At 37.9% G+C, this 26,097-nt stretch overlaps 1 protein-coding gene across 1 annotated transcript; it reads right to left on the bottom strand.

Annotated features, from left to right (window-relative positions):
• Positions 1-312: 312 nt before the first annotated feature.
• ift52 (intraflagellar transport 52 homolog (Chlamydomonas)) lies at positions 313-26,097 on the bottom strand. Its single transcript, XM_068000350.1, has 14 exons — positions 25,136-26,097; positions 18,507-18,631; positions 16,745-16,832; positions 14,660-14,789; positions 14,488-14,563; positions 13,342-13,413; positions 12,241-12,367; positions 9,451-9,537; positions 7,363-7,431; positions 5,543-5,697; positions 4,450-4,537; positions 3,845-3,953; positions 1,029-1,168; positions 313-830 (listed from the first exon to the last, which is right to left on the bottom strand). Exons 1-14 carry the CDS (start codon positions 25,166-25,168, stop codon positions 777-779), a joined length of 1,353 nt encoding a protein of 450 aa, XP_067856451.1. The 5' UTR covers positions 25,169-26,097; the 3' UTR covers positions 313-776.

Raw genomic sequence — 26,097 nt, 5'->3', positions numbered from 1 at the left:
CCTTGGGGATGGGAAATTAGGCAGGTCTTCTGCTATGTGCCTCAGATAAAAAGGATGATTCTTCCCATGCTTCAATAATTGCTTAACTCTTCCATGGGAATAACTACTTGAGTAGTTATTCCCATGCAATAAATGCTGGCCTTGCCAGCGATGCTCACATCCCATGAATGAATAAAAAAAGAGATTACTGAATTTCCATAGTGGTTCACATTTTATATAATTGCAGAAGTTAACAGAACTCCTGACCATTAATGTCCCATGAGTGATGTCTGTATTTAATGCAAACATTTAAATATATTAAATATGAATGTGTAATATTAAAAAACCCTTTATTTACAAATTGAAGTACAAACGGGAAACACAACGGCAATAGATAAACAGTAATGCTTAAGTACAAGGGAAACCATATGTAATTTGAAAATAAAATTCTCACCAAGGTACTAGTCACTTTATCTAAATCTAATACTATGCAGAGATGGGCTTTAATCTGAGACCAAAAGTTAAGTGCAAATTAGTAACTGGAGATATTTACATGCATGAGATTGTTTTATAATAGGATACGTTCACCATAATCTTAAATGCAACGATACACAAGTGTATAAAATGCCTTGAAGTTGTATACAGACAAATAATGATTAACCCTTTCAATACAAAAATATACATTTTTGAATAAGGAACTCTGCAAGTTACAAGTTGTAGAAGAACCAAGTCCTGCTGAAATCTCCATCACGAGGAGATGGTGTGCTGAATATCAGTGGTACTGCAACTACTCAATTTCAGTTATTCTGAAAAGCAATTATGCCAGCCTCGTGTGTGTCTAGGTCATGCTCCTGTAGAGAAAAACAGTATAATCACTAGAGGACTGCAATGTATCCAACAGGATTTCAACAGGACACAAAGCATACATTTCTTTGTAACAGTTCACAATTTTAAGAGCATTAATAGCAAGACTCCCACGACCAGGATCTTAAGTTCTTTTCACACAGCTTCTTCACTGCAAAGGTTTTAAACATTCCTTTAAATTTTACCTGATTCAGCTTCTTAAACTCCACCACCTGGAAAAAGATGTGCTCTAAAATTTCTTTTGCATCTCGACTATCTTGTCTGTTTGATACACCAAGAATGTCACCACACCTTCGAACATAGAATTCAAGATCATCATCAGTACCTGAAAACAAAAAAATCAGCACAGGTACATGTCAATTTGTTTGACTAAATATACTGTGCACTTTCAATATATAGCAACATCTCACTATTACACCAACAGGAGTCAAGAACAGCATATGTAGAAGAGGACAATCCTCATAGGTGAAGATAGGCAGGGTCAAATTTGCTCCAAACTATCATGCCTAGCAATGGAAGATCAGAACCCTGTGTGACAGTCTTGGTAATCTAATGCCTTAGTCAAGCAGGTCCACTATACTTAAGGGCATTGTTCATTAACCAGCTAGCCCAGCTCATGGAACTGCAGGGGTAGATCTGTTGCTGGGATTCTTCCCACTTGATTCCAGTTAATCTGTAAACTAAAGCCCTAATGGGTAGAGTGGTCCTGGCTGGGCATGCTTTTATTTTTAATCTGCTTCCACCACCCTTTCAGGCAGTGCACTCCAAATCATTACCAGCTACTTAAAAAAAATTCTCCTCATCTCCTCTGGTTCTTTTGCCTCTCCACAATGAAAAGAAATTACTTGCAATTATATAACACCGTAATCATGTTTCTCAAAGATCCAAAACCACTTCAGTTAATTACACTGTGCAGTTACTGTTGGGTGGGCAAACAATGAAATGCTGATCTTGGCCATGTAAACCAGGCAAGATGCCAAATTGAATCCAGGAACTTCCCACAAAGGAGGGAAAAGATAACATTTCAAAAAAAAATGTGGACTAGTCACCTTATACTGGTGTACCTCCTAATAAATGGCTGAACAAAAACATTGCAAAAGGTCATTTGCCCAAATTAATAAGTGTCAAATTCCTTTTAAATTTCCATACCTTATCACATAAGAGAGTCACAGTCTTACAATTTTGCACATTTTCTCTATAAATTTTCACAACTATACAATAATTGCCATTAAAAATACATTATAGATATACAATTCTCATTTAAAAATAATAGCACTTTGTATGCCAAAAGATACACTTTCATTTGTCTAGGATTAGCTATTTTCTAAATGAACCCCACTATAGCAGACAACATATATGTATCACCAAATTTTTCCCCTCTCCTGAAGGCACTAACACTGAAGTAACAGTTCCTCTGGCCCCTTGTCCAAATGGCATGAACCTGAACAGTGAGCACTGTTGGGCTTTTTGAGACTAAACCTGTGCTCGGCTGATGCCTTTAGGGACAGGCACACCTAATCTTGTTGCAGCAAAATCCTGAAACTCTAAAGGAAAATTATATTTTAAATTTACATTTTTTAAACCCACATCTGCTCGAAACTCATTCATGGGACACATCATCAGAAGCAATAAACATAAGCAAAAATAATCAGAGTAGTCTTCAAAACTTTATAACTGGCCGAGTCCACCAAAAATTCACATCCTTTCGCACCCCTCTAACTAAGAATACAAATTCTGGGATGCCTGAAAAAATTTGTCTCTCTCAATTTTTTATTTCCCTTCATCACTACACTTCAAAAGTACTTCATTGTCTGTGAAGCACTTTGGGAGGTTGTGAAAGGCGCTAGATAAATGCAAGTTCTTCTCAATCTCCTCCTTTCCTTCTCACTCACTCTCATTCCCTGGTCATCCTTCATCATATTTCCCTTCTCATTCTTTGTCTTCACTCATCTGTTATTTTGTCTCACTGCTCTTTTTCTCTCTCTCTTATTGCTCCTATTCCAGATCATTCTCTCCTGCCCACTCTTTTTCTGGTCTGTTCTTACTCTCTCCCTTTTCTGCTTCACTCTCTCTCATTTCTGGTTCATATACTTTCTTTTCTGGTAGATCTGCTCGGTTCTAGTTTGCTGCCTCTTTTTCACTCACTTTCCTGCTTAAACACAATCTCTCTCTCTCACCCTTTTTGGTTTACGCTCTTCTTTTCTGGTTCACACACTTTTTGTTCCCTCCCATTCTCTTTCCTTCTCTTATTGGAATTACAGAAGAATAAAAATAAAGTGGGCTATGAAGCGTGCCAGAATTCTGACGACCAAGAAAATGGGGGATGGGAATGCTGAAGCACCCCAGAAAGTTAGTGAAAGCAGACTACTGAAGGAACCTACAGAACAGCGAAGACCACTACAACATGAGAGTGATCTGGCTGGAGCTGGGAAGTACTGTCATGGGGGATCTTAGCAAGGTTAGGACTGAAACAAGCTGCAGCCAATTGGACAGATGGTAGGCATCTCCATCCCCTGTCTGCATAATTCAAGTTCAGCTGGTTTGTTTTAGAAGTGAACTTACTCAACATGTCGCAAATTTGCAATGAATGTATGTGACTGACTGCCCATCATTGTTCTTGCAGCAGGGATCACGGAATAGCAATCAGTAACCTTGGCTGGTATTGTGTCCCCCATCCCCCCACCCAGTCCAAGGACAGCAAGGCTAATTGTGGTGCTTCCACTGTTTCCATGTCTGTGATCAACCAACTCAGCACAGCCAGGCACTGAACTTGGAATTTTCCTTGTCCAAATGCCTCAGTACCACACTGCAGGACAGATTACTTTTTTCTATCAGAAGAGCCCCTACCATAGACAACATTTATCTGAAATTTACACAATTATCAGAAAATTGAAATATATTGCATAAGCAACAGATGCTCAAAAAGTAAAACATATATTTGAGAACAGTAAACTAGAAATAAAGAATAAATAGGCAATTGCAAAATAAATGATTTGCTCACATTTGTTAGTCAGCTGCGCAAGTCTGACTTTCTCAGATGAAAATGTTTCATCAAGATCAAAGAGGTCCAAGGTCGGTGCTGGCAACTCTCGAAAGGAGGGAGGAAAGACCTGTCAAATAATGCATGCATCAGATGTTACCCACACTGATCAAATTAGAATAGTGCAATTTTGTTTTTAATTTTGTAACTGGCAATACTTTGTGTTTTTGATGTATAAAGTAGGCCTTGCAATGTCAATATATTGGACTTAACATTACACTCACCATTATTGCCTTATTACCACATGAGTGCTGGATTACTATCAAAATGGCAATATTGCCACCAGGACAACTGTTGCAACACTACTATCCTCAGAATAAATAATATTCACTTTCTTACCACCCCAACATTTTCACCATCACATCTGTGACCAACAACCACGTACTGTTTTTCTTGTATTGCTGATTTTTAAAAAAAATCACTATGAGCGGAATCAGTGAGTTACCATATAGGGAACACAGCGTAGCATAACAGGAAGGTCAGATCATCACTTCTCATTTACATTTGATGATGCAATCATGGCTGTTTCAAATATTCTGTTTCGTAGCCTGTGGATTTGTACTTACAGCTGGCTGCAGTGTAGGGAGCGGTGTTTCAAACTGAGGTTGTATCAGTTGGAGCGATTCATGTTTCACATTTAGTTGTTCGTATGCCCTGGACACACACACACAATGAAAATCCAGTAAGATTGCAAAGGTGGCCATAGCAGTACAACAAACATTGCAGATTTTATGAAATAAAGTGATCCAGCTATCACAAAAAGTGTTTAATCCACACTTCTCTAGGACCTACATTTCAGCAGTTCATTTACTATTTTCTTCTAGTTTGCAAAATAACTTCGGTTCAGTCATGATTTTCAATTATCAAAGTAAGTAAGGTTAATAAATTCACATACCAAGAAACTTTAAATAAGTAGAAATAAATTTCTTAACAGCATAATTTCAGGAAAGAATCTTACTCTATTAAGGATGTAGCATATATACCTCTGAGCTGGAATGGAAATGATATTAATTAAATACATGCATTTAATCTCAAGCCAAACAATGCTTAAAATTTGCAAGCAGATTTGTTGCTGTGCAAGTTTTACGCTTGACATGTAATAACTCCAAACAACAAATTCATTACATAATTAAAACAAAAATTTCCTTATTTCTTGCTTTCCCCATGCCACGTAATATTTCCTAGTAGAGCGAATGGGCAGACAACTTAATTCCATGTCTTTGAAAATGCTACTCCATTTGGCTACTTAAGGAGGAGGAGAGGTTGTTTCTCTGAGAGCAATCTGGGTTGACATTCCAACTTTCCTCTCCCTCCCTCCTTCTACTGTATCAGGAATATATCACGTGGGGAATTATGGACATGTTAGGCCATATCCTCCCATTCTGTGGTGCAACACATTCACACCCCAATGTGCTGACAAGCTGGACTACCACTCAATTAGTTCTATCCAGTTACCTACCTGGAATGAAATTGTCTGCCCATTCTCTTTGCTAGAAAATAGTACAGGGCAGGGGGAAAAACAAAAAATAAGAAAACGTTTATTTTTTAAAATTGTGTAATTAATCTGTTATTTTAAATTCTACTCTCTCATTCTATTTAAAATCCGTATCTCAAATATACAATATATTTTGCTTTCAACGAGTTTTATCTGATTCTTACTTGATAACTTTTGGAAGAGCCATTGTATCCAGTTTAAAGACCGACATGTCAAATAGAGTGGTAAAATCTCGTGGGTTTTCATCCCCTTCCTGCAGACAAACCCTCAGTCTCTCAGACAGTTTAGCTGTATCTGGAAGCATGGTGTAATCTGAAATCTTAATACAACACAAAACGAAGTAATTTTTTATGTTTTTCTTTCAATTAAATAACACTAATATTTAGGCTTTAATAACAAATGGTTTCTGAAATGGGTACACATTCTGTTCTAGCAACAGATACATTTAAAAGAGAAACACACAGATCCCCCCATAAACCCGCACCCCCCCACCTCACCACTCAAAAACATTTTTTTTTCAGTTACCTGTTTCCATTTTTGTTTTGTGCCCCTGGGTGTCACAGTGGACAGTGATGATCAACTAGGTTCTGCCTGTGTATAATGTGACTAGGCTAGAATTGATGCTTTACTATATAGCAGATGGCTCAACTGTTTGTGCAGTGAGGGTGTGAAAAGTGCTTTATAAATGCGAGTTTTTCTTAATTAGTGATTCCTACAGCAATAAGGCTAATGGATTTACAGGACAGCCATATTGTCATACTGTATTGAGGGGATAACAACAACAACTTGAATTTATATAGCGCCTTTAACATAGTTAAACGTCCCAAGGCACTTCACAGGAGCGTTATCAAACAAAATTTGACACCGAGCCACATGAGGAGATATTAGGGCAGGTGACCAAAAGCTTGGTCAAAGAGGCAGGTTTTAAGGAGTGTCTTGAAGGAGGAGAGAGGTAGAGAGGCAGAGAAGTTTAGGGAGGGAATTCCAGGCTTAGGGCCTAGGCAGCTGAAGGCACGGCCGCCAATGGTGGAGCGATTAAAATTGGGGAAGCGCAAGAGGCAAGAATTGGAGTAGCGCAGAGATCTTGGAGGGTTGTAGGTCTGGAGGAGGTTACAGAATTAGGGAGGGGAGAGGCCACGGAGGGATTTGAAAACAAGGACAAGGATTTTAAAATTGAGGCGTTCCCAGACCAGGAGCTAATGTAGGTCAGCGAGCACAGGGGTGATGCGAGAATGGGACTTTGTGCGAGTTAGGAAATGGGCAGCAGAGTTTTGGATGAGGGTTTATGGAGGGTGGAAGATAGGAGGGCAGCCAGAAAGGCATTGGAATAGTCAAATCTAGAGGCAACAAAGGCACGGATGAGGGTTTCAGCAGCAGATGGGCTGAGGCAGGGCGGAGGCGGGCGATATTACGGAGGTGGAAGTAGCCAGTCTTGGTGATGGAGCGGATATATGGTCGGAAGCTCATCTCAGGGTCAAACAGAATGCCAAGGTTGTGAACAGTCTGGTTCAGCCTCAGACAGTGGTCAGGGAGAGGGATGGAGTCAGTGGATAGGGAACGGATTTTGCGGCGGGGACCAAAGGCAATAGCTTCGGTTTTCCTAATATTTAGCTGGAGAAAATTTTTGCTCATGCAGTACTGGATGTCGGACAAGCAGTGTGACAAATGAGAGGCAGTAGAGGGGTTGAGAGAGGTGGTGGTGAGGTAGAGCTGGATATCGTCAGCGTACGCACGGAATCTCATGTTGTGTTTTCGGATTATGTCACCGGGGGGCAACAGATAGATGAGAAATAGGAGGGGGGCAAGGATAGATCCTTGGGGGACTCCAGAGGTAACGTTGCAGGAGTGGGAAGAGAAGCCATTGCAGGTGATTCTCTGACTACGACTGGATAGGTAAGAATGGAGCCAGGTGAGGCAAAATATTTATCTATTTTTAAAAAGGACAGCAGCATTTCCCACTATTTACTCCAAATAACTAGTTTACCTCTGGATCTTCTGCATCGATTTGGTTCAACTGGATTTCATTTGTAGTTAGCCATTGAAAAACAACATCCTGAGACAAAAGGAACAATAGAAGGAAGATCAGCAAAGCACAGCCTAAAGTTTCTGAAATCATCTATGAAGTCCAAGCTTCGTCAAAGACATTTCTTTCTGAATGCATCTCATCAGGTATTTTCAAAGTCTTGTGGGCGCTGGCGGATAGATCACTTAAGCCATCAGCATGTTGTGTAGCAGTAAAGATGGCAAATAAGATAGCCATAGGAATACAGCATATATCTCAGAAAGTGATTCTGAGTTTGTACAAAGTGCTGCTCCAGCCCCACTTGGAGTATTTTACGACACTAGTCATCTTATTACAAGATATCCAGGCACCGGTCAGGGTGCAGTGAAAGGCAACTAAATTGATTACCGGGAAAAGGTAGCTGAGTTATGAGGAGAGGCTGCAGAAGCTGGGAAAGTTTACATTGGAGAAAGTCATCTCAGGCGATCTTATAGAAGTATTCAAGATTCTAAAAGGTATGGACAAGATAAACACGAACATGTTTAACACAAACACAGATTCTATAATGGGCCACAGCTTTAAACTTAGAATAGGGAGGGTAAAACAACAGCTTAGACTTAACTGCTTTATGCAGAGTGAGGTGAATTATAGAATGGATTGTCAAGGGAAGCAATGCAGCTGTCAGAATCAGCAAATTCAAGAGAGCTGAATAAGGACCTGATGAAAATTCTGATAGAGGAGGAATGACAGGTATTGTGAGGTATTATATCTTCTAGACAATGGGACCAGCCAGATAGACTGCAATGGTGGCATCAACAACCCGATCGTGTCCAGACAAGATAACGCATCACTGCTGTAACCGTGGTTAAAAAATTTTTACTATTATTTAAAATTGTCAAAATAGTGTATTTTAATTAATACAAGGTTAATATCATAATAATATAAAACTATTCCTGATATCCAAGTAGCTTTATGGTAAAATTGTTTGTTATAGCATCACGAGCAGAAAAACTGCAGGTTCATGGATCCAAGAATTCTCTGGGGAAGCCAATGATCTAAATTGTTAAAACAAATAATGAATCAAAAAAACAGATGCAGAGAGGTATCTTGTGCAAAACCAGGTGGAGGGAGATACAACTATAAGCTGAAGAAGCCACAAGCTAAACTTAGTCTAAAGAATAGCTTTTTTATGCTTACAACTGATGACTTATGGAATAGATCAAAAAAGACGAAACTTTGGAAAGGAAACTCATTCAATTCCTCATTTAGAAGGAAATAGAAGAATATGGCCTTTGGAATAAGAAAAAGATGCACGAGTTACTTTCCGAGTATGTCTTGCATGTGGGGAGCTTTGCCTGCCAGCTGGGGTATCAGAATATCACAAGCATGCTGACCACAATTTTTCATCCATTGTAATCAATGGAGCACCATGGGCAGTGCACTTGCAATTTCTCAAAATGGTCAGTTCATTATGACCCTTTCAGAAGTACGTACCAGAAAATCAGCTCTATAGTGTCAGATTAGGATAATAGGACCTGGATGAGGTTTACATTCCTAAATTATCTTTGTAAGGATTGTGACATAGTTACTGAATTGTAGCTATTATACTTTGTTGGACTCTTGCTGAATTACTATCTTCATTTGCAAGAAACAAACTACAGGTGTCTAGGACAACCACAGTTTTTCCCTCAGTTGGTTATGAAAATGTAAAGGTGCCATTTTAAGCCTGGTTAAAATGTCACTAAATCTGAGAAGTGATGTGTTTCCCAAATAATATAAATTACAAAACTATTAAAAATTTCTCAAACATAAATGTGGAATTAAATTAGGCAACCAATTTTCACGCACAGGTTTTGTTGAAAATAAATCCGAACAAGTACATAGTCCATTCATTCTTCATTCACTATGTAATTCTGAATATTACTGAGTCAGTTGGTTTCCGCTTTTATCTTTTTGCTTTATAGCTCTTTCTACAGCAACAAGACCCCTGGGGTAAAAACTGAACATTTCAAATCAGAGAAAGAGAAACAATGTGCACAATAAAGTTGAAATTATCCCAAAACAGCATACCATGATTTTGCCATTTTCTTCTTTGTCGAAGTACTGGTCACTGATCATGTGACAAGATCCCAGCACAGCCAACTTTCCGCCCTGGAGCTGTTGACAAATTTCACATATTTTTAAATGACTAGGACTATTTGTAGTTTCAGTTCATTATGCTGATAAATGATGAGCTTTTAAGGTTCTACTCTAACCGTCTCCCTTCTTAATTGCATTAATAAGTATGAATATGTTTCAAGTATTTCTCTTAAAAGTATTTAGTGCTTTCCCCTGGCAGAAAGAACCACAGGAAAATTTCATACAGTATGCATCAGCTGAAACCTAAACTTCCTCTATAAGCTGCAAGAAAGGTTGATGTGATCAATCCAAGATGGCATTTATAGGCAAAAGTGGCACTTTCCTACTTTCTACTGGTCGATAATTGGCCCTGTCTGAAAATGAAAACATCTATTGTTTTTGAACAGCTTTATCTAGTAAATCAACACTGTCCCTATAATCAGGCTATTTGCAAAGGAACACCTAGATTTTTTAAAAGATAGGTTCTTACAGAAAACAACAGTAAGCTGCTACCTACCTATCTGAAGTCTAAAAGAGTATGTATAGACTTCTCAACTCTCCTGAACTGAAGATAATGTGTATCTGTTGTCACCTATGCTATTAAGGTGATGAACTACACAACAAATCTATTTTAAAAATTCGTAGAAACACAGAGACAACAAGGTTTTGTTTCCATGAAATGTCATCTCCTGTTTGATTTCAAGAAATTTATTTAAAAACTAGTAAATTATCTATGGTGTCGCCCACCCACAGTATGCGACGAATAGAAGTTTGTTTTTAATATACAAGACGGTGACAGAGTTGGGAGACACACTTTGGAAACTCGCTCCGCACAGCAACCTGGTTACCAGAGCCTGCAACTATATAGTGACAGTTAACATAGCAAAATTGAAAGGCAAATGTTGATGTAAAGGCCTAACCGAAAATTGTGATAACTGTAAGGTTTGCAGACAGGAAGTGCAAGCCCTACACAGAATTTTAATAATGTATAGATGTAGATAAATTATTTTATTATTTTTTAAAATAAATTTTAAAGTAAATGGAGGTGATTCTAGGTTTTGGACATTTTAATTATCAATTACTATCGGTCATGTCTTACATTTTATCCGTTAAACTATTTTGATAATAAGTAGTTACTGTAAATTTCTAAAGGTTTGGGGGCCCTGTACAAGAGCTATTCTGTGGTTCCCTTTCTGACTGCAATAATCAAAGATCAATAGAATGGGCTGTTATTCTGGGGGCGGATGGGGGTTGCTCCAGGACATGCACGTCTCTGGAAAATTAAGAAATTTATATGCAAGAAGAAGCAGTGTAAGGTTAGTAATTTGGAAAGAAAAAAATAATAAAATTATTGAAGAAAGTCATGGTTTAATTTCAGCAGACTGGCAGATTATTTTCAGTGATCTTGGATATCTGCTTCTACCCTAATTGAGGAATTGTCTCCAATTTACACCCTCTGCTATTTTGATTCTAGATTACTGTTTGTTCTCTACTCCCTGCACTCTATCGTCTACAGCTTATTTCCAGTCACTGTGCCCCAATTTTCTGGAATTCATTTGCAAAACTATTTTTCCTTTTGACCTTGCTCCTTGTCTTTCAAAGTCTCTTAAAATACATCTCCCACCATGCCTTTGGTCTCCCCTTGACCAAATCTTTCCTGTGGCTCGGCGTCCACCTCTCTGCCTTGTAGAGCTCCGAGGCTATTTAGATAAAAGAAGCACTATAGGTATGGTGATTGTTACCATTCTCATTAATCACGGTGGTGTTCCCCAACCAAGACAATATAAGTTACATGAAGGCAGATAGTTTAATAGAAATAAAATGCTGATAATATTTGATTTGCTCAGTTTCACAAATTGCTGCAATTTCTTTCAATATATTGCAATTGAATGGAAAGACACTTCCAGTCAACGTGAAACTTGAAATCTGACAAACTTTTATATAGATAATTTAAAAATACTTAGAAAGTAAATGAAGACAACCAAAAAACACAAGCAGAGTTTTGTTAGAAAGGCTTTTTTCTAAGCTGCATTATGACCACTAATAATGGCATTGGAAAAATAATTTTCCCCGTAATTTCACAGAGGAAAACGTAAGCAAGAGATGAGTTGTTAGGTGCTCATGAGATATTTCAATAATGCTAGTTCATTAATTGGCATCAGTTTTCTCACTTCAACATAGTGCCGTTAACCACTGGTTTCCTAGAAATAGGCAGAGTAATTAAAGTTCCAAAACCTATTAACATACTACTTCATCTCCCATGCATCGCACATGAGGAGTCAAGAGCAAGTGTAGTTTTCAGGTGAAGTGGAGTTAGAGGGCCGGGGACAACTAGATCAGGGCGTGCAGGTGGGATTCAGTCCCCATTCTGAAGTCATATATTTGTTCTTTATTTTTCCACAATACTTTGACTTTATATTATATTATTACTCATAGTTAAATAGCAAAACTGATGCAATTTGGAAAGCAGAGATGTAACACTTGGAGCGTAGGAGTTTCTCTGGAGTACAGGATAAGGAGCAGGGAGATGGAAAACTGAGGAGCAACCACTGACAGGAGGGTACCATTACAGTGTGACAAGTTTACGTGGGCAGTTTCCATTATCAACGAGACATTGGAATTTATAATGGAGAAAAGTTGACACAAAATTTAAAAAAACATGACAAGTAAGGTCTTGTAAACTGAAGTGTGCACTAACGCAAGATTTTTAATATATTATAGGTATATTGTTTGAAACAGTACCTTGGAATAGTAGAATGCCAGAATAGGCCTGTTGAGGGGAAAACACACAGAACCTGTCGATAGCACTGCAATGGCTGGCTTCATTACACTCAGTGTAGCGCCAAATGGATAAACAAACGTTAGGGCTCTGCAGCACATAACAATAACGAGGTTACTAAAAGTACAAGAGGATAGTCATCTTGTAAATAAACTATTTTTCACAACCAAATAATGAAGATGTTTTCCAGAAATTCATTAAGTCCTACATTTTCAAAAAGAAAAAATTTACTTGAAAATTCTTACCATTTTACAGTTACGTATGATTATATCTCCATTACCTTCTACATTGCCCTGCCATATTTAAAATCAGTTATCGATGAGTAGCATAATGTTATCATTTTGTTTTAAATCTGAGTAAATGTCCATTATGATACATAATTTTACATTTAATTGCCAAAAATGTACATTTCAAAAAATCTCTACCCCATTTCACATTTTCTTTCTTTGCACTGGAACTAATACGGAATAGGCAATCACCAACTCATATCTTACTACATTATCTTACTACATTATGGCACTAATCTACTTCGCCACTAAAAAAAAGCTATTGTAACAAAACACAGCAGAGTAACATTACAAGCAAGTGGCAGAATGAATAAAAGATCAGTTTTGGAGACATCTAAATTGTTATACTGATGGTTCATCATGTTGATCATTTAACTAAATCTTTATATTTGTTTTACTTTTTATTATTGATACAGTAATAAAGAAAACAGCATTAATCAGAGGGGAAAATTATCTTCCAAATGTCAATAAATTGCTCTGCAGAATTCTTTGCTACAAAGTGCATTATTTTCTTACATTACAATTTGCTTGCATTCTGCACTTCAGAAGTAATTCATTGGCCGTTAAGTCCTTTAGGACACCCTTAGGACACCAAGGTCACTATATTAACGCAAATTAATGCAAAATGTCTGTTTGCAATGTTTTTTGTAATAAAAATTTATGTATTCAAAACATAAAAGTGACTATCAAGCAAGAGTACCAGATAAAGAGTAAGTAGTAGAGCAATTCTGTGGGACAGAAACTATGCTTCTAGTTAATGACTTTTGAAAAACCTACTGCAAGTTGTTGCCATTGTTGTCTTCATCCATTACGCCAGGCACAGACTTCCCAGCAGCTCGACTAATTTCTCTGTGAACAACAATTTATTTTCCATGATTTCATTTGAAGGAGAAGCACTTTTACTGTAACAATCTCTAAAGCAATCCATTCCACTTATAATCAACATACACAAAATAAAATTCCACTTAAGATACATTTTAGAAACCAAAATTCGTGATCTGTTAACTAAATTTCCCCCTCCTCCTCTCAATCCCACACAACAATCACAGTCTTTGGGATTCTGATTGCTGTATTAGATAAAGTTCTGCATCATGTGTTAAAAATTTGTGCCAGTAAATGTTTTCAAAATTCTCCAACAATCCTATATTACTATTTGCAAAGGCAAGTTAATGAGAAGACTAACTAAGTAAAACTCTTCCTGACTTTTGAAAATTTAATTTAACAAACTTGCTCATTAGGAGTAGGGCCATTTGTCAATCTGTGGTCCATTTATCAGGCTGAAATAATTTTAATATTGGGACTTCATAGGACAAATGAAGCAAAACCGGCAAGATGTGTGCATTCGTGATGAGGAAACAAGCAATTTTCCAAAACATAAGGCCCAATGGAGAACTGTCACGCCAGTTTTAAACATTAACTACTGTATTTCTACTGTTCAGCAAAATAGCATAACTTTATTGCCTCCACACTTTTCTTTGTGTTATCACTTGTGTCTGAAAGAAATCTGTAGTCGGCAAGAAAGTCCAATCATGATTTGAGAGAACTGGCTATGGTGAAAAACATGAGTTGGCCAACAGAGGGTGGTCTCACCACTGGCTCAGTAACAATTGAGATCAGGAAAATTAATAAAACTAAAAAGATTCCTTATCCCCCTCAAAAGTTGTGTAGATATGCACATACATATCAACAACTTGAATGGAAAAAAGAGCTAGAAGACATTCTCTATTCCCAAAAAATGATTAATAATAGGATAAAATCAGAATGTACTTTCTGTAATTAGCAACTGAGTCATTGGAGTATTATTTTGCCCTCCTCCCCAAAAATAATGTATTAACTAAAGATGTAAAGTATCTCTAATTATTTTTCAAGTAGCATCACACAGGTAGAATGGAAATTATCAGATTAAGCTGTACTCAAGTTTACCTGTTTAAAATTCCATTTGATATTAACGCTTCTTTGGGGTGGAAATATTTGTAGTACATATTTCTCACAACAGCATCTTCAAGACAAAGATATTTAAAATTATGATATAAATCCTTATACAGAAAGATACAAATGACAAAAATAGAATTTAAAGAAAATTTACAATACTTACCATTATTTACCATAATTCCATACTCCTCTAACAAGAAGTTTATATTTGTGTCGTATTTAGATTCTCCACCTTCCCCCAGCATCACAAGAATACAGCCTCCGCTTTCTAGGTACTTTTTCAATATTTCAAGCTAAAAAAAATGAAAAAATTACAATGATCAATTTTGAATTCAATAAATGCAGAGTATTCTTCAAAATAAAATTTGGTCTCATTTCATGGCCTGAAAATAAGGCTGATAATGATTATATAACAAGTACAGAAGCTTACAGAAATAATTCGTCTGCAGTTTTAAAAACGGTTTACTAGTTTAAACTGAAAACTTACTTATTATATCTCTTATAAAGGAGTTTCAGGCCCATGTATTCTATTAATGAAAAATAGTAGAAAGCCTGTTTTACTCCATAATTAATGGCTTACATTTCAACAGTTAAACAGTGTGTCTTTATCATAACGGTCACTACACTTCAAAAGTGTTTCATTGGCTTTGGAGTGCTTTGGGACATTTTGAGGATGTAAAAGGAGCTATATTAATGCAAGTTCTTTCTTTACTAACAAATTCATGGGAACATGCAGATTTGAAATGTACAAGTTCTGACTAGGCAATTTCATTAGTGGGTCGTTAATTACAGAGAAAAAAAATCATTCACCGGCTTTTCATTGAAACAGGAATTTCACTTCAGTGTTTGTTAGGAGGCACTTTGTAAGAAGCCTGCATAAGCGATTGTCTGCATGTATTCAATGTGTTTGTGCTGGAAAGTCTTTACTAGCCTATCAGATCATTCATATTCTCAGTTATTGACCTGTTACTAAACGTACTGGATCAGTGATAATCTTCTAGTTCTGGTTTAACCAGTAGCATTTCAAATAAATAGCGTAGCAGCGAAAGCCCCAACTGAGGGCCTTGTTCATTGAATTTGTTTGGCAGGGTCCAGAAAACTGGTCTGTATTTCGTTATTTTAACCTTATAGTGGAATGCTTCAACATTTAGCCACCAAAATCAATTACAAACATGAACAGGTCACAAATTTCCTTGCACAATACATTAAACACTTGTTTGTTAATATTTGCACAGCATAATTTCAAGGCGATAATGATTTACACCAATATGTGCATTTCTATAGCACACCCTATGAGCAGAGACACATATAAGGACACTTTACAGAGTCAATAGAAAAGTATCTGGAACAAATTTGTAAGTAATGTACAATGAAAATTAAATACACACAAACATGCATATATCATTAAAGTTACAGCACTGTTCCTAAACTGTATTGTTTACGTAACCATTGGTTTGTGCTAGTATTAATTGTTTCAAAAAACAATAATAAAAAACCATGATAGACAAAAAAGGAAATAAACGTGGTTATAAATCAAAAAAATTGTTAAACAGTGGAATTTTCAAATCTAAAACAGGCTACAATGACATTTGGTTAAAGTCTTGTGAAGTGTTTTTCAATTATTGAGTAATTCATTTTTGCTAGATGCATCTACTAAGTTAGTCAGAAATATAAACTGACTTGTTTAGAATGCAGAACAAGAGGGCACAATCTTAAAATAAGAGCTAGAGCGAAGTCATTTAGGAGTGAAATCAGGAAGCGTTTTTTCCACACAAAAAGGTAGTGAAAATTTGGAACTCTCTCCTCCAAAAGTCTGTGGCTGCTGGGCCAATTGAAATTTTCAAGACTAAGATCGTTGGATTTTTGTTAGGTAAGGCTTTGAAGGGATATGTAGCAAAGGGGGGTACATGGAATTGAGGTTCAGATCAGCTATGATCTAATTGAATGGCAGAATAGGCTCAAAGGGCTTAATGGCCTACTCCTGTTTCCAGGAGATTTAATTGTTTGACATAAGGAAGCATATATTATGTAAGTTATATCTATCGGAAGTTTTATCAGAAGTAGCTGCTTTCCTATATTTTAAGAAATTAAAGGGAAGATTTTTAAAATCTAAAATAAGATCTTTTTTAGATATCTGGAGCTTAAATAGTCATTTATTTTGTTACTGTGATCATAAACTGGCAGAAATATCTGCAAAATTAATTTGAATGCGGTAAACTCCATTTACAGAATTAATGTGTTTTCTTACTTCAGCAGCAGTGAATTTCTCTCTGGGTCCTGCTGTGATCCATAGTTTCACACCTATGAGTTTTTCTTCTGTAATTTCATCTTTAAAACTGTCAAACACATGAATGCAATGAGCCTGAAATCGTTATCTCAAAAATATATCCAATACAGGTTTGTTAAAGCGTATGCACTTACTTGTTCACTAGTCCTTAGCAGTAACACTAATCTTAACCCTAAATATATATTAATTCCAAACTAGAGACATCTCACAAGTTCAACTGTTTTCAATGTCATGACCCAGTGTCTCTGAAGCATCAGTGATGGACACACCCATCTTGTTTCAGATCTTAAGAATCTCTACATTGCATATCTTTTGTTAGAAATTTATAGCTTTCCAGTATTGTTACGAGTTCAAAAGATGGGAAGGGGTTACAAGTTTAAAAGATGGGGAAGGTGAGAGATTTATATCCAGTTGTCTAGCTTCCTTAACTCATAACTTTTCAAGTAACTTTTAAAAGGACAATGGTTCTTCTCTGACACCTGTAATTATATGAGAAAATGTATGTAATGTATGTGTCTTTGAATTTACTATGCTAGATGAAGTTTTCTTTCCCTATTATTTACAAGATGATGCTGGAGTCATGCTGTCTGTAAGATGTTGGTCAGCTGCTGCATTTGGCAGACCAGCCAGCTATCTCCTAGACTTATCTGTTCATGCTTTGTCAGATCACTGATTGGATATGAGACCCGAACAATGTGTGGATCAGTATTCAAGTCAGTTGGTGCCATTGTGTAGGTGTCTTTGACTAATTGTGTAGGTACTTCTTTGCCTTTCCTTTTGTACCAGTCTGACTTCAAAGAGAAGAATCTTCAGTCTATTCTGAACCTTCAATACTGACAATATGTACCTACCTCACTGTTCTGCTATATATACTGGGAGCTGGTAGAATGCTCCATAAGAGATCAGTATCATGTAAAGCAGTATTGTCCAATACCTTAGCCACTAGCCACATGTGGTGAATTTGGAATTCAGATGTGGCAGACTACATTTCTGATTAGCAAATAAAAATGAGTGATAGACACCGTCATTGGGCATGTCATCTCAATACTCTTTCGCACAGCTTATGCATGTATACTTCAATCTTTTTGTGCGTTTGTTGGTGAAATGGTAAAATCAAAACAGAAGGTGCAAGTATTTTTTGATTGTTGAGTGCTTTACTTGGTTACTGAATAATGGTAGATCTTTAAGTAAATATACACGTGAAGTACATTTATTTGTATTGTGTGAATTTATGCAAGGTATTTTCTACTAAAATTAGTGCATGACTAAAACAGTGTCACCGTAGCTACACCTGTGGCTAGTCAGTGATTTCTATTGGAAAACACTGATATAAAGATTTTCATCATGGATGTACACTCCAAAGTTACTGACGAGAACTGTTAAGATATTAATAGCTTTTAATGTTTTGAAGTAAAACTGTAAATATTGCAATATAGCTAAATTTATTATCGATTTTCTTTGTTTAATATTACTTCTTAGTAAACTTGATTTGTTATTTTCAGTTTGAGTCACATGGTTTGTCAGCATGGTATCTGCCATCAGTCGGAGTAATCCAGAGCCTACAGTATTTGCTGCGTATAACCCAATAGTAATAACCTTTTGGTTTTTGCCTTCTGATTGGGAAAGCATTCAAAGCACGGAAAAAGTGCTTAGACTTAATAATTTGAATGTCTAAGGTGGCCCTGAAATAAAGCAATCATAAGGTAAAAATGCAAACACCTACCTTTGTATCTTCCAGTTGGTCCGAAGTTTCTTCTGTAATGACTTGTACCCACTACTGGTAGTAAAGAGTTCTTTCTTTGATGCATTAAAAACGATAGTGTTTCGCTGATCCTTCTCCATATTTTCCTAAAAAAATTACAACTTATTCTATTGATCGCATATTTCCACAATGTTAAAAATGAAAACAGGAATTTGAATTCAAACTTAAACCCCCACCCCACTCCCAAATAAAAGGTAAAACTGGATAAACACTTATAGTTTCAAAGGTACAAGCCACATTATATCTGTGAATTTGGCCATCATTTAATTTGTACAAAATTGTTACTACTACTTAAGATATACGATCTGACAAAAAGTGCTACTACTATATTGTTCATCGTAAAGTACATCAACTTTAATATTGAGTACACAGAGCCATGTACTCAATATTAAAAGTGTTGTCTCTTCTCCTCCTGTGGATCAATGAATTTAACCAATGAGCAGTACAGGTTAAGAAGGTCCCTAGTCTATGCTGAGGTAACTTGCAATTATAGATGATCTCAGCTGAGACTGTGTTGGGATGTTACATTGGCCTGAGTGCCCCGGGGTTAAGGAGGGGGTAAAATCAACCAACGTTGACATCCTGATCACTATCCAGCAACACCTTTTGGAAGTGCACACATGTAAATATTGGGAGAGGATAGAGTGAGTTTGTCTGAGATACCCAGGTAGTCAAATAACCACATATACACGCATGAATAATGGTCACTTGAGCAAGATACAAAATGGTGACCATTGCCAATGGAACTGTACCCCATCAAGGAATCAATCCTTCAGGGGAGGAGGGGAAAAAATTGATGATGGAATTTTCTTTCAAAAAAAGTAACAGAAAATGCTTTCTTCATTCTTCCTTTTGCAGTCTGCAAATGCAAGCTTGAATTGTTCTGGCATGATACAGGAAATGAAATCCACAACATGAATTTCAATAGCAGAATTTATCATAAAGTAATGAGTCAAAAAAGCTTTGAGGGCAAGGGATAAATATGAGATAGGCAGAGCCCTTGTCCATACAAATTAGTATTCTACAGAACCTAGGATACAAATAAACACACTTGAAATTTAAACATCTTAAAGGCCATTTCCCCCAAAGTTCCTATTGCTTTTGATCAGGATCAAGAGAAAATTTTCTTTACAATCTAAGCTGACATTCCAATGGAGTACCAAGAGACGGCTGCATTGTTGAAGGTGCCAGCTTTCAAATGAGGACATTAAACTGAGAAACCATCTGCTTGCTTGGAACATCCTAATCCCATAAAAGACGCGAAAAATTATTTCTTCTTACACATCTGTCATGAAAATAATATTAATGTAGTATTCAATTATTGCCATTGGGTGGTGGTATTATGCTGAAATGTTATACTTTTATAGTACCCGATTCCAACCACTGTGTGGAGCAGTGCAAAAATGCACAGACAATCATTTCTACAATCACTACACAGTACTGTATTTACTATTAATCAAAAGGAATCCAAAGCAAAGAATGATGGTGGAGAAAGAAAGATAGAAATACTAGGTTTTGGAGCTGGCATAAAAATCAATTTGACAAAAATCATCCCACACAAATTGTAGAGAAGTTAATGTTGGCTTTTCCCTTGCTGTGGAGGTAATCTCTACAATGATATTTAGCTTGGTTAGGTTATGCATTAAATCATGAAGAAATGGGCTAAAAGCTTTTTTAAAAAAATTATAGTGACCATAAATGACTTCTCGTTAAAAGGCTCAGCTCAGTTTTTTTTTCCTGCCGATAAAGGTGGTACTAGGCACCTGATAATTAATTGGGGAGCAGGCCTGACATTGCATTCCCATGGTTCTCAAATGGTTAAGGAATTAAGCCCTTCTATAGGCTATTGAACGGATACAAATCCTTTGACAGTAAGTAGTACACAAACTTCTGGAGGCTGGAATTGGGTCATCATTACTGCGCAGGTCAGTAAACTCCAAAAATCTTCTACATTTGGGAGGCGAATGGCATCAAAGTGGAGAGAGCACGATTTTAGAAACGACCATATCACAATTTCCTGCTTTATGGAAGTAAACTTTAAAACTCATGTTCACTCATGTCTGCTAGGAACTGAAACTTGCAACTTTATGCATGACATGAATGGAAGAGCTTGCCACAGGACTAATAATTACCCTTTTACCACAATATTGTACACCAGAGATTGCCCACCATGCTCTTTTGTCCACTTTGACAGTTGGTAAATATCACAGTGTCAGAATCATTCAGGTTAAAACTAGTCCAATTTATTTATAGTAATAACTGCACAGGTCATACAGCAGGTAACTAAAAGTAAACACTTCATTTACAAAACCTTTAACAAATTGGAATAAAAGTCCCTTTGAATTGAGTTTCTGACAAAAAGTTACATGAGCAAGGGCGTACACAGAGACCCATTTCATCGCTTCATATACTAGGCAGTCAAAACAGGGAACTAAAGTCCTTAGGTGCTTACAAGGACAAGTTTCAAATCTCATTTTCAAAGATGCTATAAAAAGTACTGACAGGGGAAACTGATGAGCAATGTGACATGTTGTTGGGGTCTCACATATGCCAAAGCGTTAAAGAATTCATATTGTAAGTTTAACGAGTGTAAAACTTTCCTGATGGTTCAGCCTTTGGAGATAATCGCCTAGACTTTCTACCCGCTCCCATTTATTGCAGCGTATCTTCGATGGAGTGAGAAGTCCACCCGCCCCATAGATGCCCCATTGGCCCTGGCCATATATGTGGTCTCAGGATCATTTACATACAGGAAGTGGGCTCCCTGGCCTTTGCTGGACAGCCATGCCAATACGAGGGTAAAGAATTGCTGTGGCAAACTGTATCAAGAGAAAAAGGCAGCTGCCTGACTAAAAATTTTGGACTGTATCTGCTGGAGCCCGTGCACGGTTGTACGCCGAGAGCTTCCCTGAGCTTATCTTCAATGCCCTCTCCAGTGAACACTAAATGATGGGGCCTAAAAGGTAGTCACTGCATCCAATCTGGCTGCATTTCCCTCATTAGCCCATGATTTATATGGACAGGTGAATTGCACACTGCTGGAACTGCCCTTGGGAAAAAAAGGAGCAGGTAGATAAGGATGCTATGGAACATGTTCTATCCTGACATCCTAGATCCATTGGAAAACCAGTGAGGTGGGGCCACAACACTTTAGTCAACGATTTTGGTTTTCTCCCTGGTTGGCAAAATTGCATACATTATTATTTCAAAAAATTTGAATATAGGCAAAATTGTTACTGCAGCGACATGGCTATGGTAGATGTCTCTAGATCACTTCGCATATTGTTTTTCTCCCGACACCAAGACAAAAGAGATGGGATTCCTCCCCCCAGCCTGATTCGCAGAATTGAAGTCATGTAGAGGGTTATGTGCCTGCCTGACTCAACTACTGCTAATCCCAGCAAAGTTTTTGGGGTCAGGTTAATTTAGACATTTTCCACCTCAACTAGGAGCTCGCCACTGAGGGAGGTGGGATATGGCTGATGCAGCAGGAATTCAGCACTTGTGTCAGCTTAAAAGAGATTGCATCAATGAAGAACAAGGGCCAGCCTCTGCTGAAGAATTGGTATGGAAGTTTTGGGGAAATATTCATCAACAATCCCTGGATCCATGAATGTGCCTGAATCATCCTGTTAAATTTTGTTTAGTTTTCTGCTTTGGTTAAAAATTTGTGCTCTCGTGGTGATATTTGACATGATGGTTTTTATGTAGTTAAGAAAGAATTCCAGCTACCAGAAAATAAAAATGTAAAGTCTCAGAAATATTATGCAGATTTTACAAAATTACCGTACCACATTTTGGCAAACGCTAGCTTTTTTCACACTTCCTAGCAACGTTCACATCCTTAGAATGTATAGTGAATGACTGATATAATAATGGACTAGTTTTGAATGACTATCCTAAACATACTATAACATTATAAATTATATGCAGCAGTGTCCTTTTTAACTTTAACCCAAACTTCAAATTTTATTTCAAAAACTAAACATTCCAGTGGATCTCCCATAGCTTTTCTCAGTAAGTTAGAGGGTAGACTGTTTTATAATGAGAGAAGTATATATATATATATATTTGTTATGTCTGCTAAAGCCTGGTGTTTAACAGAACTTATGGCAGGGAGAGGCAGAAGGGGGAAGAGGAGAGAGAAGGGTGTCATTCTGGTGGCAGTTGGGTCAGTGGTCTGAAAGCATGTAGCATTAGGGACTGGAAGCATTAGGGACATCAGTCATCAGGAAAATGGTGGAATCCATTATTAAGGAAGTGGTAATAGGCTACTTAGAAAATCATATGATTAGGCAGAGTCAACACAGTTTTATGAAAGGGAAATCATGTTTGACAAATTTATTAAAGTTTTTTTGAGGATGTAACTCGCAGGGTAGATAAAGAGGAACCAGAGGATGTAGTATATTTGGATTTTCAAAAGGCAGGCATTCGATAAGCTGCCACATAATAGGCAGTTACATAAGATAAGGGCTCATGGGGTTGGGGGTAATATATTAGCATGGATAGAGGATTAGTTAATGGACAGAAAAGAGAGTAGGGATAAACGGGTCATTTTCAGGTTGGTAACTAGTGGACTGCCGCAAGGATCAGTGCTTGGGCCTCAGCTATTTACAATCTATGACTTAGATGAGGGGACCAAGTGTAATGCATCCAAGTTTGCTGATGATACAAAGCTAGGTGGGAAAGTAAGCCGTGAAGAGGACACAAAGAGTCTGCAAAGAGATATAGACAGGTGAGTGGGCAAGAAGGTGGCAAATGGAGTATAATGTGGGGATATGTGAGGTTACTCACTTTGGTAGGAAGAACAGAATATTTTTTAAATGGTGAGAAACTATTAAACGTTGGTGTTGAGAGAGATTTGGGTGTCCTCGTACAAGAAACACAAAAAGTTAGCATGTAGGTACAGCAAGCAATTAGGAAGGCAAATGACGCGGTGGCCTTTATTTCAAGGGGGTTGGCATATGTTGTAGTAAGGAAGTCATACTACAATTGTACAGGGCTTTGGTGAGACCTCACCTGGAGTACTGTGTAGAGTTTTGGTCTCCTTATCTAAGGAAGGATATACTTGCCTTCGAGGCAGTGCAACAAAGGTTCACTAGATTGATACCTGGGCTAAGAGGGTTGTCCTATGAGGAGAGATGGAGTAGAATGGGCCGATCCCTCTGGAGTTTAGAAGAATGAGAGGTGATCTCATTGAAACATATATGATTCTGAGGGGGCTTGACAGGATAGATGCTGAAAGGTTGTTTCCCATGGCTGGAGAGTCTAGAACAAGGGGCCATAGTCTCAGGATAACGGGTCGGCCATTTAAGACTGAGATGAGGAGGAATTTCTTCACACAGAGGGTTGTAAATCTTTGGAATTCTCTACCCCAGAGGGCTGTAAATGCTGAGTCGTTGAGTATATTCAATGCTGAGACAGATAGATTTTGGGACTCTAGAGAATCAAGGGATATGGGGATCGGGCAGGAAAGTGGAGTTGAGGTCGAAGATCAGCCATGATCTTTTTGAATGGAGGAGCAGGCTCGAGGGGCAGTATGGCCTACTCCTGCTCCTATTTCTTAGGTTCTTATGAAGCAGGATCCAGGGCCAGAGCAGACAGGACACTCTTCAATTTGCTGTGAACTGAATATAAGCTTGTTCCTTTTCACTTATGCAAGACCCCTGGGAATCATAGTTTATTACGTGGCAGAAGGACTTTTGCACAAGCACAGTTTGCAACTTTAGATTAGGAACAATAAGGAGAAAGCTAAATAGTTGATAAAGTCTTGGGAAGGAGTTTATTCTTATGAGGCCCAGCCGGATGGGTTATGGTGCTGGTGGAATAGGGTACTTTGTATAGATTAGCAATGGCTGGCTCTTTTTAAAAAAAAATGTATGACACGGAAAATTGCACGTGTGGCCAATACATCTTTTTTTAAAAAAAATTTCATTAACAACTAGCATTAACTTGGAGTGTTCTTTTTTCCGATTGTGTAAATCCGCCGCGCAGAAATGGAAGGCAATTAATTACAGACATTATCGTTATCTAAGGGAGGGTCTTCTGAACATATATCTATAGTTCAGCGTATACAAGGACGGGCAACATCCACCTTGCAATCAAATTCACAAATCGGTGAGATTTTGTTTAGTGACAAATACCAACCGTGTCGGTATGAACGGTGGCTCCTCTTTTAAAATAGTTGTGGTAATTTCCTTTTCCTAGGCACAACTTGCATTTATACAGCGCCTTTAACGTAGAGAAACGTCCCTAGACACCTTACAACAAACAATTTAAATGTTTTCCCCTCCCATCATCGTTAATTTTAGGGAGCATTTTCATAGTGTAATGTGTAAAGTTACTCATTCCGACGACTAACAACTAATAAACTTGTGAGTCAGTTAGTAGATGCGATGCTGGAAATGTTCAGCAAACCAGCGGATCTACTATAATCTCTATGGTTACTATCCACCAACAGAAATTAGATGCGCAGTTTACAGGAGGACTTGCTTTTTTTTTCTCTCTCTCTCGTCAGTAATAAACTCCCATTCCTTACGGCAAAGGACGTTATGCGCCACCCAAAAGAAAACTCGATTGCATCTTCTTACCTGTACACTAGCCACCATCTTCCTCCCCTTCATTGGTTGGTGCCGCGCTGCACCCTGGGCCGGTAACCAGGCGCCGCGCTGCACCCTGGGCCGGTAACCAGGCGCCGCTCATCCGCGTTCTTCGGTTGCCAAGGAGGAGAAGGAGCAGTCAGCAGGGGGACCGAATCGGTCGGCGTTGAGCCAGGGTAAGGAGCGAAAGTTCGGATCACAGGAGCCCGGAGACAAAATTGCAAACCCATCGTAAGAAGTGAAGCGGTGTGTATTTTTTTTTAAAAAAGAAGAAAACATGCATCAAAATAGAATATGCTGGAAACACACAGCGGGCCCGTTCGCATCTGGAATGGGCTAACGTCTGACTGACCTTAAAGCACACAATAGACTACATTGTGAACCAACATGCAGACCTACATGTCCTATTCATTTCCGTTGAAAAGCTGACCCGTCTTCAGATCTCTCGCTCTTAATAAACCATTAATTTGGAGTTGCCAACTGTCCTACTCTAGATCATACTCAGAGAATGGTGAGAATGTTGAACTTGCTACCACATGGAATGGTTGAGGCGAAAAGCATAGATGCATTTAAGGGGAAGGTAGATAAGTACATGAGGGAGAAAGGAATAGAATACTTTGATAGGGTGAGATGAAGCTCATGTGGAGCATAAACACCAGCATTGACCTACTGTGGCGAATGGCCGTTTCTGTGCTGTAAAATTTTATGTAATACATTTCAACTTTTAATACCACCCACAAGGTTGATTGCCTCACCGTTAGAAATATATTCACACAGAGACTGTTTTAAAATTTTAGTTGGTGTCAAGTTGTCCAGGTTCCATGGAGACAACTGTGCCCTGTCATAGCATTCTCATCACTGAGTCAGTAGGTTTAGGTTCAATCCCTAATCCAGAGAGATTTGAGCACAAAAACTAGGTTTATAATTCAGTGCACTGCTGCACAGAAGTACAG

This window comes from Heptranchias perlo, chromosome 19, assembly GCF_035084215.1.
Source record: "Heptranchias perlo isolate sHepPer1 chromosome 19, sHepPer1.hap1, whole genome shotgun sequence".
Lineage (NCBI taxonomy): Eukaryota > Metazoa > Chordata > Chondrichthyes > Hexanchiformes > Hexanchidae > Heptranchias > Heptranchias perlo.
The sequence above is the reverse complement of the archived record's forward strand: the minus strand, read 5'-3'. Positions and strand labels throughout refer to the sequence as shown.